The following is a 13,156-nucleotide window of genomic DNA, read 5'->3' as shown; positions in this document are numbered from 1 at the left end:
TCTTTTAATATGCCCCAAGTATTGCTATGTAACTTTGCCTAAAATCTTACTCCTATTTGGCCAACAAAAAGCAAACACGCCGGAGCAGGCAAGTGGGATAGGCATGGCCAAGGTTCATGGGCTTTTGAAGACAGAGAAGATCTCGGCAGAGAGAAGATGGGACAGAGCAGGAAGAAGTAGAGAATCATCATGGGATATGAAAAGAGCCACGTGATACCAGAGGAGGAATTCTGACGTTCATCATGGTAAAAGATGGAGGACATTAGCAAGTATTTTGGGATTATGGATGGGAGGTAGCCCAAATAGAAATTATTAGACGCAGATGGAATGGGATGGAGACTGGGAGATAAAGGAGAACAGCTAAGAGGTAAGACCCGCCTGGCCCCAGGTAAAGCTCATTCTAAAATACATCAGGTGTCTGTGTCTTTATTGATTGTAAAATGGGTTAGATAACACTACCATCATAACTATAGCCTAATAATCAATATTTATTAGATGATACTTTTAAATTAGCCACAGTAGCATTCTATGTTTCATACACATTCCATGTTTAAATGTTATTTTATATACTAGTTTTGGAAAAGTTTATTTGGCGTTTAAAATAAAACTTAAACGTCATGTTCTAAGTAAGTGCGATACAGAAAGATATCAGAAACAGTGACTACAGCTCCTCCCCATCCCAGTTACCCCACGTCAGGTATGTCTCTGGTTAAAATCTTCCTACAACAGTGCTGCCCAACCCTGAGTAGATTGAGGAGGCATTTCCTTCTGTTTCTGAGAAACACGTGTCAACAGCGGAGGAGGAGAGAAAGGATGCTTTCAGATGAGACCCCGAGAATATGCTTTCTGCTGTTTTTCTGAATTGTCCACTCCTCCTTAGTGTGTTGGGAAAACAAGAATTGTAACTTTAACCTATTTCTTTGGAAAGGTTGAAATCTATGCTTCAACAACTAATTCCATGAGATGAGAGGCTCCAATCTTACATTCTAATGTTGAAAACAAAACCTTAGTAGACTGTGAAACAGTTAGGCTTTTGGATTGTGACTGTCATGCCAAGTAGTAAGAGTGCTTTTGAAAAATATTCACTGTTGAAAAATAATTAAAACCTTTATAATTTGGAAGCAAAAAAACCCCCAAAAAACAAAAAAACAAAGCAAAACAAAAAAAAAAAAACTAAGTAAGTGCTACAAATTACATAAATACTGAGTCTGATTTTTTTCCCCACAATAAATGTGAAAATGTTACAGTAAAGTTAAAATATATATTCTTCACATAGTCTTTATACAGCCATATTTGTAATACCCATGAGTTCCATAACAAAAGAACCATTATTCTGAAGTGTATTGATATGTAGTTATAATTTTAAAAAGGCATATTTAATTCTATAAACAATCTTTAGTCTCATTTGGGAAAAAATGTTGGCTAATTAACAGTACCTTTTTCAATGTCCCAGAGATCATTTCCCCAAGGTTGGTTACACTTTTAAATATTATTACTAGACCATATCCACGATTTAGTCCCAAAGCAAAGTAGGCGACTCTATCTAAGCCTTCTGCTTCATCGAAGGCTGTGCTACTGAAGCTTCCAAGTTCAGTTAGCATTACCCTTTGAAAAGTTGGTTGGACTTCTAACTGAAGGAGAAATGTCAGCCATTACTCATTGGTAAGAGATATCCAGAGAGTTCTATTTAATCTCTCTTGCCCTTCAACTTCAATTTTAAGCACATTTTTTTATATTTGCATCCATGTATCGCAAAGACGTTCTAAGAAAAAAAAATAATGGAACTCTTAAACTAGAGAAAATGGAATAACTTTGTGCTGGGTTAAAATAAAACAAATGATGACAGAACTCTTATTACCTGGGAAATTGTTGGATGGTAAGGAACAGAGCGTTGAGAAGCCTAAGGTGATGTCCACAAGAAGCACTTTGCACTTTAATTACATAAGTTTGTACATTTCTGACCTCACGGTATGTGCTCGTGTGCTTGTAGATTGTTAGAAGTGCTGCCAGTTTGAGAACAATTTTAAGATAACCACCTTCATTTTGTAGGTGCTCATAGGTGCTCCTCACATAATAGCACTGAGTCAAAACTATTTCTATTATATGTGTATATAATTATTTCAAAATAAACTAGAATGGAAATTTTAAAAAAATCATTTCTTATGTTAAAAAGTCAATTAATAGCTTAATGTGCCATAAATAAATGGTTCAGTCTCGCTAAGACATAGCAATTAAATTGAAAAAAAAAACTACTCAAAATGTATCGTTAATAAGCTCAGGTCCAATTATTATTGTAAGTAGGTATTTCCCTCAAATTGAAAATTCTAAAAATTTGCAATTATTCTTAAAATTTCAAATTGATTATATGCTGTTGCTAATAACTGTCTATAAACAATATGCATCTACTCTATGTGAAGAAGTTTTATTCTAGATAGGATACAGTATTTGAGTTCAAAATAGTTAAGTGAGTACAGTTGTGAGAAAAAACATAATAGTAAGTATACATTTTAACACAAGAAGTTGCTAGATTCAACTTCTCATAATGAATTTTTAGAGAATATTTATAATCATGATCAGACCATTTATGATGACCATAAGGTAAACTGACTCTTAGAAATATGTATTGTTTCTTGCAAGATGAATTAGCCTATAAGTTAATCTTTTGTCAGAAGATTAACATTATATCTCTATGGTATATCTCTATGAATAATTTAACAACTTAAAGCCCTGAAAGCACATAATGTTTCAAGAGAAATTAGCAACAATAACATCAACAAGTAGACTGATAGACACTACAGAAAAACACCAATTTGTAATAACATAATCACGCTCATATTTGTGGGTTTGTGTGGAGAGATTATATGCATGTATGGGATGATATAAAATACTTCTAATTTGGTAAAAGTGTGGTTTATATAATCAAAGATGCAAAGGTCAAATGAATTCATTACTTCTCTCTGTAACTTGAAATCATTTTTAAAAAATTTGTAAATTACTCTATTTTAATTCTAATTTGGCTTCAATCATCTTATTAATTCATAAATTAATTTAATAATCTGTGCTTATTAAAATGGCACAGCATTGATGAAAATTTTAAGTTCCTGACCATAAGTACTGATAAGAAAAATCCTGCACCTAGGTAATAAGATGTTATTAAAAATTTTTTTTAAATGTTACTTTATCTCATTGTAAATATTTCCCATGTTCTAGAAAATCAAAAGAATAAAACGACTGAGAACACAAATGCATTTTATGGAATTTCATTGTTATTTTTATTCTACCTATATTGGTAGAGTACTTTGACACATCGTATCTTGATTTTTTGTGAGTAATTGTCTAAAATATGACTTGTGAAAACCATACCAGAGTCACTGAATTCACTCTTCTGGGATTCACAAACAATCCTGATATGCAGGTTTCCCTCTTTGTTTTGTTTCTGGCCATCTATTCGGTTACCTTGCTGGGGAATTTTCTCATTGTCATAGTTACCAGTGTGGAGCCTGCTCTTCAAACACCCATGTACTTCTTCCTGCGAAACTTATCACTGCTTGAAGTTTGTTTCACTCTGGTCATGGTGCCCAAGATGCTGGTAGACCTAGTATCAACAAGGAAGGTCATCTCTTTCGTAGGCTGTGGCACCCAGATGTACTTTTTCTTTTTCTTTGGCAGCTCTGAATGTTTCCTCCTCTCTATGATGGCTTATGACCGCTTTGTGGCCATTTGTAATCCTCTGCGTTATCCTGTCATAATGAATAGGTCCCTGTGCTTGTGGATGGCCATAGGTTCTTGGATGTCTGGCGTTCCTGTGTCCATGCTACAGACAGCTTGGATGATGGCTCTTCCTTTCTGTGGGCCCAGTGTTGTAGATCATTTTTTTTGTGACGGTCCTCCTGTCTTAAAACTAGTTACTGAAGACACAACTACATATGAGATGCAAGCACTTGCATCTACTCTTATCTTTATCATGTTTCCATTTTCTCTCATTTTGGTCTCTTATACCCACATTATTGGGACCATTCTGAGGATGCCATCTGCTACTGGTCGCCAGAAGGCGTTTTCTACGTGCTCATCACACCTGATCGTGGTATCCCTCTTCTATGGAACAGCCAGCCTGACTTATCTAAGGCCTAAATCTAACCAGTCTCCTGAGAGCAAGAAGCTCGTGTCCTTGTCTTACACCATCATTACACCTATGTTAAACCCCATCATTTACAGCCTAAGGAACAAGGAAGTCAAAGGAGCAGTCAAAAGAATTATCACCCGAAAGGCCTTGAAGAAACTAGATGTGTTATAAGAGTGTTTCTACACAAAGTGGGGCTACAGTGTTCACCCACACTCCGTAAGAGTCATCTTCAAGATTAGGCTCATCCCAGGCCATCGCAGGACAGAAATGGAATGCCCTAGCTGAGGAAAAGATTGTAAGCAGACCATTTAAAGGTTGGGCAAGTTTATGTGATTGTCACTCAGGTCATATGATGAAAATTAGACATCCTTTGGCCTAACGTGGTAAGTGCATTTATTAACTGCACATCTGCAGATGCTCCTCAGGATGTGATGGATGAAAAAACTACAGGAGCACTACACTAAAAAAGGCAGCCGTGACATCCCAGTCATGTTGTTTTCTTTTTCCCAAACCAAATCTGCACTGTAGCAGGAAATACCAACTGGCTGTGCCTTTATGCTGACAGCATTTTCAATTTCCAACTGAAAATCCGCAGGGGCGCCCAGCAATGACTTGCACAGGACCATGTGAACCATGTACACCAATCCCATGACGACACGACAGGTGAGAGCCTCAACAGTTCGGGAGTGGAGTATAAAATGTTGCCCCATTTCTGCCATGGATGAACTTCTGCTTTACACCAGAACTCCCAGGGTCTGTGTTGTTGACCCTGAGCCACTTAATCTCCTGTCCCCAGGGTCATTCAGGGGGATGGGCACTACAACATTTTGGTGCCCAATGTATGGGTAAGAGTTTTCTTTTTCGTGGCCTCTGTTGCGTTTTGGGCCATAATTTTTGCCTTCTGCTGCCACCATTGCATCAAGTGACTCTAAACAGACAAGCCCCTGTCCCCGGTCCCCTCTTCCGCAGTACAAACATATATCCACATCGACTGTTTTCGGTGAGATGGCCCCTCTATATTTTATGTTATATGTTCCTCTCATCCTCATGTATCTTATAAATCCAGAGGCTCCCAACCTTCTGTATTCACCTTGTTTGTCTAGCCGGGGAGGTTCATTTCCTCCTACTTTCCATATGGCTAGCATCTCCACATAAGGACTGACTACCCAGGAGATGGAACCATTGACTACTTGACCAATTTCATGTTTTGTGTTTTGTTCTAATTTGTGCATATTCATAATACATAGTGTTGATTTTCATGTAATTTCTTTCAGGTGTACCATTTACTTTGACTGCATTCACTCTTTTCCTACACACACACACACACACACACACACACACACACACACACACACACTGTAAGTTTTGTTCCTCTAGACAACTCTAAATTACAGTCATAGATTCAGCTCCTCTGTGTATACATTTGGGGAGAATTTATAAAGGATTAAACTAATTAAAGGGCTTTTGGATGTAGACCTGAAAATTACAGTGTTATTTTCATTTCCAGATAAATTCATTTGTTTTCTTTCTCCACAACTAGGGTAAAAATGGATGATAAAGAAAAAAAATTTTTGAGACAGAGTTTACCTGTGTAGCCTTAGCTGTCCTGGGCTCACTTTGTAGACCTGGGTGGCCTCAAACTCACGCATCTGCCTGCCTCTGCCTCCCTGTGTACTAGATTTTAGGAGTGTGCCACCACTGCCCAGCTGAGAAGAAATGTTTTATGGTGAGAATATTTAGGCACTCGCCCCAGTTCTTTAATTCTGAGTCTTAACAGCCTTGGTAAAATGGAAGCAGAACCACCTTGATGATCTGAAACAGAGAAGATTCTCACCAGATATTAGATTTTAACAATAACAAAATATGAATTATTATCATCAAAATAGTTGATAGATGGACAAAATGTATTAATGATAAATTTGTGGGGGCAACCAGTTTACACTGGTTATAATAAGGAGGATGCCAAATATAATGACTGATATCCTGCTGTAACATGATAGATTTGGAGATACACAGAAAGTAACTGACACAGAGAAGGGAGCCATGTGAAGATATGAGCAAGTACAGGAGTGACGTAGATAGACACCAGAAATTATCCATCAAAACAAAAAGGATGGAGAGAGATAAAATATTTTTCAATGAAGCTTCTTGAAGAAATTAACATATAACATCTGAAAGAAGAAATTTTAAAAAATTATTTATTTATTATGTATACCATTTTTGTTTTGGTTTTTGACTGCATGCACATTTGCTGGCCAGAAGAGGGCATCAGATCACATTATAGATGGTTGTGAGCCACCATGTGGTTGCTGGGAATTGAACTCAGGACCTCTGGAAGACCTGTTAGTGCTCTTAACCTCTGAGCCACCTCTCCAGCCTGAGAGAAGGGATTTTTTAAAAATTATATATTCACTTTATATTCTAGTCATAGCCACTTCCCTCCTCTTGTCCCAGTCTCTCCCTCCAACTCATGCCCTATCCCACCACCTTGTCCTCAGAAAAAAAGAGAGCACCTCCCAACACATGCCAGCACATCAGGGCATCAGGCCTGAGCTTCTCCTCATCCACTGAAGCCAGGCAAGGAAACCTTGTTAGGGCAAACTGGTCGAAAACAGGCAACAGAGTCCATGTCATAGACAGCAAACACTCAACTTGCTAAGGGACCCACGTGAAGATCAAACTGTCCTTCAGTCACATTGTGTAGGGGGCCTGGACCCAGCCCACGTGTGCTCTTTGGTTGATGTTTCCGTCTCTGTAAGGCCTTACGGGTCTAGATTAGTTGATTCTGTTGGTCTTCTGGCAGTGCCCTTATTCCCTCTGGGTCCTTCTATATATATGAGGGAATCTTAATTAAGAAAATGCCCCATGAGATCTGGTGGTAGGCAAGCCTGAAGGACATTTTCTTTTCTTTTTTTTTTTTTAGATATAAATTTTTTAAATTAATTTATTCATATTACATCTCAGTTGTTAGCCCATCCCATGTATCCTCCCATTCCTCCCTTCCTCCCACTTCCCTCCTACTCCCCTCCCCTCCCCTAAGTCTGTGTCTGAGGGGGACCTCCTCCCCCTGTATATTCTCATACGGTATCAAGTCTCTCCTTGGTGACCTATTATCTTTCCTCTGAGTGCCACCAGGCATCTCCATCCAAGGGACATGTTCAAATATGGGGCACCAGAGTTTATGTGAAAGTTAGATCTCCTTCTCCACTCAACAGTGGAGAATGTTCATCGGCTAGTCTGGGTAGGGGTTCGTGGTTTACTAAACTGTGGTACATTTACACTATGGAATACTACTCAGCTATTAAAAACAAGGAATTTCCAAAATTTGTGGACAAATGGATTGAACTAGAAATTGTCATAATGAGTGAGTTCACACAGAAGCAAAAAGCGCTAAATGGTATATACTCACTTATATCGAGACACTAGTCCAAGGTGTACGTCCCCATGAAAAACTGTACCTACCAGGATAGTGGGTAAGAGGGGAGGACATCCTATTGAGACATTTTCTTTTCAAATATTTATTCATAACCCCTTTCCTCCTCTTCTCCTGGCCCAATACTCTCTCCCATTTCCCCCTATTCCCCTTAGAAAAGGAGAGGCCCCCACAACCAGCCCACCCCAGTAAATCAAGTCCCATCAGGATTCTCCAGGCTTGTGATCCTGGGTTCTAAGCAAGCCATGAGGAGCAATCCAGTAAGCAGCACCCCTCCGGCAATAGTAACTCTAAGACACCAACTTAGGAGAATGATTAGGCATTTCACAATGTGTGTAGTGAGTAGTTATATACAAAAAGGCTGTAACATCTTTGCCGAGGCTCAGTATTGTTACCAATTGCATGATGATATCTCCGTTCCTTCCCTTGAACCTAGTACAGAAATGTGAGGTTTTTTTTTTTTTAAACAAAGTATGACTGTAGTAATTTAGCATAATTCAGAATAAAATGATGGAAAGACTATCCCTGAATATGCTCTTAGTTACTCTTTTGACTCTCATGAGATCGAGCTTGCTGGAAAAGAAATGACAATTGGAAGATAACCTCATCCATTTCAGTGAAGTCCACTTCAAGTCAGATTAGAGTCAGTAGGTTCTTCAAAACTGTAGGATAATCCATCCTACTTTATGAGCAATAAATAACTTTAGGGCAAATTTATCATTAGCACACTTAACATCTAACCTTTAACATTAAAGGGGATCTGACATATACAAGTGACCAAGGATTAATAATTGTTTCTACATTAAGTAATGAAGTTAATTATTTTTGTTAGACTCACCTTTGACTCTTTAACAGATGTTGTTTTTCCTTATGAAAATAGAGGTGTTGTAACAGATCTGGCACTTGCTGATCTTCTGTGAACAAAGAAGGCCTTTCTTTATTAATTTATTATCAGTTAAATATTTTTATTTTAATTATATTTGCTTTCTTTTTTAGTGTCATAGACATTTCCACAACCATTCTTGGGATGATTTACTAAGCTATAAAGAATCATTGTAGTTTTAAATGAAAGTCCCAGATTGTTCTATTTTCCCAATAAAGGCTGAGGAGCCAGACGTGGTGAAAACCTGCTGGCTTAGAGAGGCAGAGAAAGCACCCAGCTGAAGTTCCTACTCAGCTCACGTCCCAATGTAGAAGGAATAAAAGGTGAACTAGCTCAGCTGAGAGCCCAGGAGGAAAAGGTTAAAAACAAAAAACAACAACAACAAAACCAGCAAAGGCTTGCTGGTTCAAAGCCCAAAAAGCCAAAGGCCAAGGAGCTGAGGAGCTAAACCTAAAATTCCAAGACCCAGGGAGCTGATGCACCAAAGACCCCTCCTACATGCTCTCTTAAAAACCCCTCAACTCAAAGCCCCTCTTACTCTTTAATCCCTGTCAGCTGGTTTCTTACTCCACCTCTTGACCTAGGGTTACCTTTACTAAATCCTGTGTACGGACAGCTCTTGGGTTAAAGGTGCGTGTAAGGCTGGCTGAACCATACCTTCATCACCTGTTTACAATAAACATAAAGTTCTTGGATTAAAGGTGTGTTAGGGCTCAACCACAAGAAACAGGGATTTACAGTTCAATGTCAGGGATCACAATGGGATCAATGACATATCTACAGTTCACAATCTCATGGATCACACTGAGAGTAAATATCCTGCAACAAATTATTCCAAGGCTTCTGATTTCAAAAAAAAAATAATCATCTTTAAAGAATTCAAAGTACAGTAATATTACTAATAATTTTCAATAATAATATTATTTTTATTTTATGGGCAAATTAAAATTATAATACTTAGAATATACAACATGTGGCCTTTAACTATGTTTGAAATTTATATTTGGTGTTTGTAGATGGGATCTCATCACCTTATCACATTTGTTCACCTTGGCTTTGAATTTGCTTTGTAGGCCAGGATGTTCCACCATTCACATCTGCCTGACCAAGCATCCATAATGCGAATATGTATGCAATGTAGAAAGACTAAACTGAATTAGTTGACTTAATGTACATCTCACACAGCCATTTCTCATTAGAACATTTGTAATCCATTCTCTGTACAATTTTCAAGCACACAGTACATCGCTATTAACTATAGTCACCATTGCTCTCCAGTGATTCTCTGGAACATATTCCTTCCAACTGCAGTTTTTGGTGTTTCTCCTGTTGAGATCACCTTATAGCTTCTGTTTGTGAATCTTACTTCTAACACAAACCTCAGGGATTTTTTATAACCTGACACTTCCTCTTGTAATTCTGATATCTGGATCTGAAACTTACACTGCTATTAGGCCCTTCATTGATGGTGTGAGTGCAAACTTGTACAACCACTTTGGAAATCTATCTAGCACTTTCTCAGAAAACTTGGAATAGGGCTTCCTCAAGACCCAGCTATTCCACTCCTTGGAATATACCCAGAAGATGCTCCACCACACAACAGGGACATATGCTCATCCATGTTCACAGCAGCCTTATTCATAACAGCCAGAACCTGGGAAGAACCTAGATGTCCCTCAGTAGATAAATGTATCTTGAATACATATATTGCAACTTACTAGCTACCAATAAATTGTATTTAAGCTTTATGTCTATATTTTATATAATTATATAGAATAGATCCAACTAAAAACAAAATGTAGGACAAAGACTTTCCAATATCTTTTGTCAAGACCCAAGTAGTTTATTTTATCATATTGTTCTCTGGCCTACTCTTTCTCTTAGGACATTTTTTCAATATGATATTGATACTATTTCTTAAAAACAAATGCTTTGATAGACCATTGAGATGCCTCAGGGGGTAAAGACCTTTACTGACAGATCTCATGGTCTACATTTGATTACTATTATTCACATGCTGGCAGAAGAAAAACAACTTACCCCACTTTGTCCTCTGACAACCACTCCCCCCAAAATAATATATGAAAAACATAAAAATAAATACATTAAAAATAAATGATCTTAGACATATCACCTTGAGGGGTTTTTGTCTTTTGTTTTTCTAAATTAAGACACCAACATTAGCAGAACACCATTTGCTAAGCTAATGCCAGAAACCAGTTTTGCCAGCTTTCACATAAATAATTTTTAAGGAAGAGAAATTCAAAGCAAGTGCGGGGCCTGCTCTCTCAAGTGTTGTAGCCAGTGAGGGACACAGACAGCTCTCCTCCCTTCACGATCTTGGGGCCAGTTCTCCTACCTGCCATAGGTGGCAAGTGGTGAGTGGGAAGAGCATCTCTTCCTCACCCGTGCCACTGCTAGGCAACAAGTTCTGGGGCCAGTTCTCCCATGCTCATGGCCTCTGGACTGGTTCACCTGTGCCCTGGCAGCTAGGGTAAGCTCTACTGTACTTCCTGAGCAAGGTGCAGGATCCATGCTCCAGAGTCATGGGTCAAGAATAGCTCTTCTGCTTTCATGTCCTTGGGGCCAGATCTCCCCAGGTGAGGAGAGAGGCTCTTTCTGCACAGCTTTCAGATATCAACTCGGCTCCAGACATCAGTGTCAAACAGGGACACTCACTTGACTTTTGGTGGTAACAGACACCCGCTGCTGTAGGACCATGGACCCAGGCATGGCCCTTAGTGGCAGTAAAGACCAGGACCTCACCATGGAAGGGTGACATCACTAACTACTCAAATCAGGCTCTTTCTCACTACTTTCAGGTCTCCACTTCTTCCTTTCTCCCTTGTGCACACAATCTTCTACTTCTCTTTTTCTTCCATTTCTCCACCACTTATTTGCTAATCTTAGTGGCAGCTGGTGTGTCTGGATGCTTGGGGTCCCCTCAGTGGTGCCCTCAGGAGTGGTATGCTCTACCTATGCTGTGTGGCATCAGGGAGGGGTCCTCATGGGCATGGTCTGACTGCCTAGGCCGCTTGAATTCTTAATCATTCATTTCCTGCTTACTCCTCTACTTGTTGAATATTCATTGTGAAACCTTTCCTGTCATAGTTACAACTTTCTACATCCATCATTCTCTTGGTTTTTGTTTTGTTTTTGGTTTTTCTTCTATTTTTGTTGTTGTTTGTTTTTATTTTTATTTTTGGTGTTATTTTTTGTTTTTGCTTTGTTTTGTTTTGTTTTGTTTTTTTGAGACAGAGTTTCTCCATGTAGCCTTGGCTAACTTTGTAGACCAGGCTGGCCTCAAACTCAAATAGATCCACCTGCTTCTGCCTTCCAAAGTTCTGATATTAAATGCATGCACCACCATGCCCAGCGACTCTCTAAATACAAATTAGTTGAAAATGTATGCACAAGAGACCTTCTATTTATATTTCAGTTGTCCATAAATTTATGGATTCTTTTTTCTTTTTTTTTCCTTTATTAATTTATTCTTGTTACATTTCAATGGTTATCCCATCCCTTGTATCCTCCCATTCTTCCCTCCCTCCCATTTTCCCCTCATTCCCCTCCCCTATGACTATTCCTGAGGGGGATTACCTCCCCCTGTATATGTTCATAGGGTATCAAGTCTCTTCTTGGTAACCTGCTGTCCTTCCTCTGAGTGCCACCAGGTCTCCCCCTCCAGGGGACATGGTCAAAGGTGAGGCACCAGAGTATGTGAGAAAGTCATATCCCACTCTCCACTCTACTGAGGAGAATGTTCTGTCCATTGTCTAGATCTGGGTAGGGGTTTAAGGTTTACTGCCTGTATTGTCCTTGGCTGGTGCCTTAGTTTGAGCAGGACCCCTGGGCCCAAATCTGCCTATCATAATGTTCTACTTGTAGGCTTCTAGGACCCTCTGGATCCTTCTACTTTGCCTTTCTCCCATGTTTCTCTCATCTAGAGTCCCACTAGAATGTCCTCTCCTCTGTCTCAGTTTCCTGGTAAGTGAAGGCTTAGTGGGACATGCCCCTTGGGCTAATATGCAGATATAAGTGAGTATATACCATTTGAGTCTTTCTGCTTCTGGGTTAACTCACTCATTATGATCATTTCTAGCTCAATCCATTTATCCACAAATTTTGGGAATTCCTTGTTTTTAATAGCTGAATAGTATTCCATAGTGTATATGTACCACAGTTTCTTTATCCATTCTTCTCCTGAGGGACACTTAGGCTGTTTCCATGTTCTGGCTATTATGAATAAGGCTGCTATGAACATGGTTGAGCAAATTTTCTTGTTGTGTGCTGGATGTTTTTTCATACAGACAATTACATTGTACTCATTTTCCATGGATTTGTCTTGTCGAAGTCCTTTTAATTCTTATGTAACTATTTCATTTATACTTTTTTTTATTGACTAAGTTTTCATTCACTCACTTTAAGTTGCCCTCCCTCTTCTCCCACCATTCCCTCCCTCTCCACTCCCCACCTCTCCCTTCTCCCTCCATTCATCCTTCCTCTCCTTCTTCCCCAAAATGGGAGAACTCCCATGGACAACAATCAGCCACTGCAAGCCTAGGTGCATCCCCTTCCACTGAGGCTAGACAAAGCATCCCAGGCAGGGGAAAGGCATCTAAAGCCAGGCAATATAGCCAGAGACATCTGTTCCTTTAGCTTTAGGAGGCTAACATGAAGACCCAGGTGCACAACTGCTACATGTGTGCAGAAGGCC

The 13,156-nt window shown here is 39.2% G+C and overlaps 2 protein-coding genes across 2 annotated transcripts in view; one reads left to right on the top strand and one right to left on the bottom strand.

Moving 5' to 3' along the window:
- LOC311585490 (olfactory receptor 6C74-like) overlaps nt 1-13,156 on the bottom strand; it is a gene marked incomplete at both ends in the record, with an annotated part of 128,373 nt that overhangs the window by 15,482 nt on the left and 99,735 nt on the right. The window lies entirely within an intron of this gene.
- OR10A7 (olfactory receptor family 10 subfamily A member 7) lies at nt 3,331-4,294 on the top strand (the record flags this gene model as incomplete). Its single annotated transcript, XM_084760684.1, has 1 exon — nt 3,331-4,294. Exon 1 carries the CDS (start codon nt 3,344-3,346, stop codon nt 4,292-4,294), a length of 951 nt encoding a protein of 316 aa, XP_084616810.1. The 5' UTR covers nt 3,331-3,343.

The sequence above is a fragment of the Acomys minous genome, assembly GCF_964271855.1.
Source record: "Acomys minous genome assembly, chromosome: 15".
In the NCBI taxonomy this organism is placed as follows: domain Eukaryota; kingdom Metazoa; phylum Chordata; class Mammalia; order Rodentia; family Muridae; genus Acomys; species Acomys minous.
This window is presented reverse-complemented; position numbering and strand designations above follow the sequence as displayed.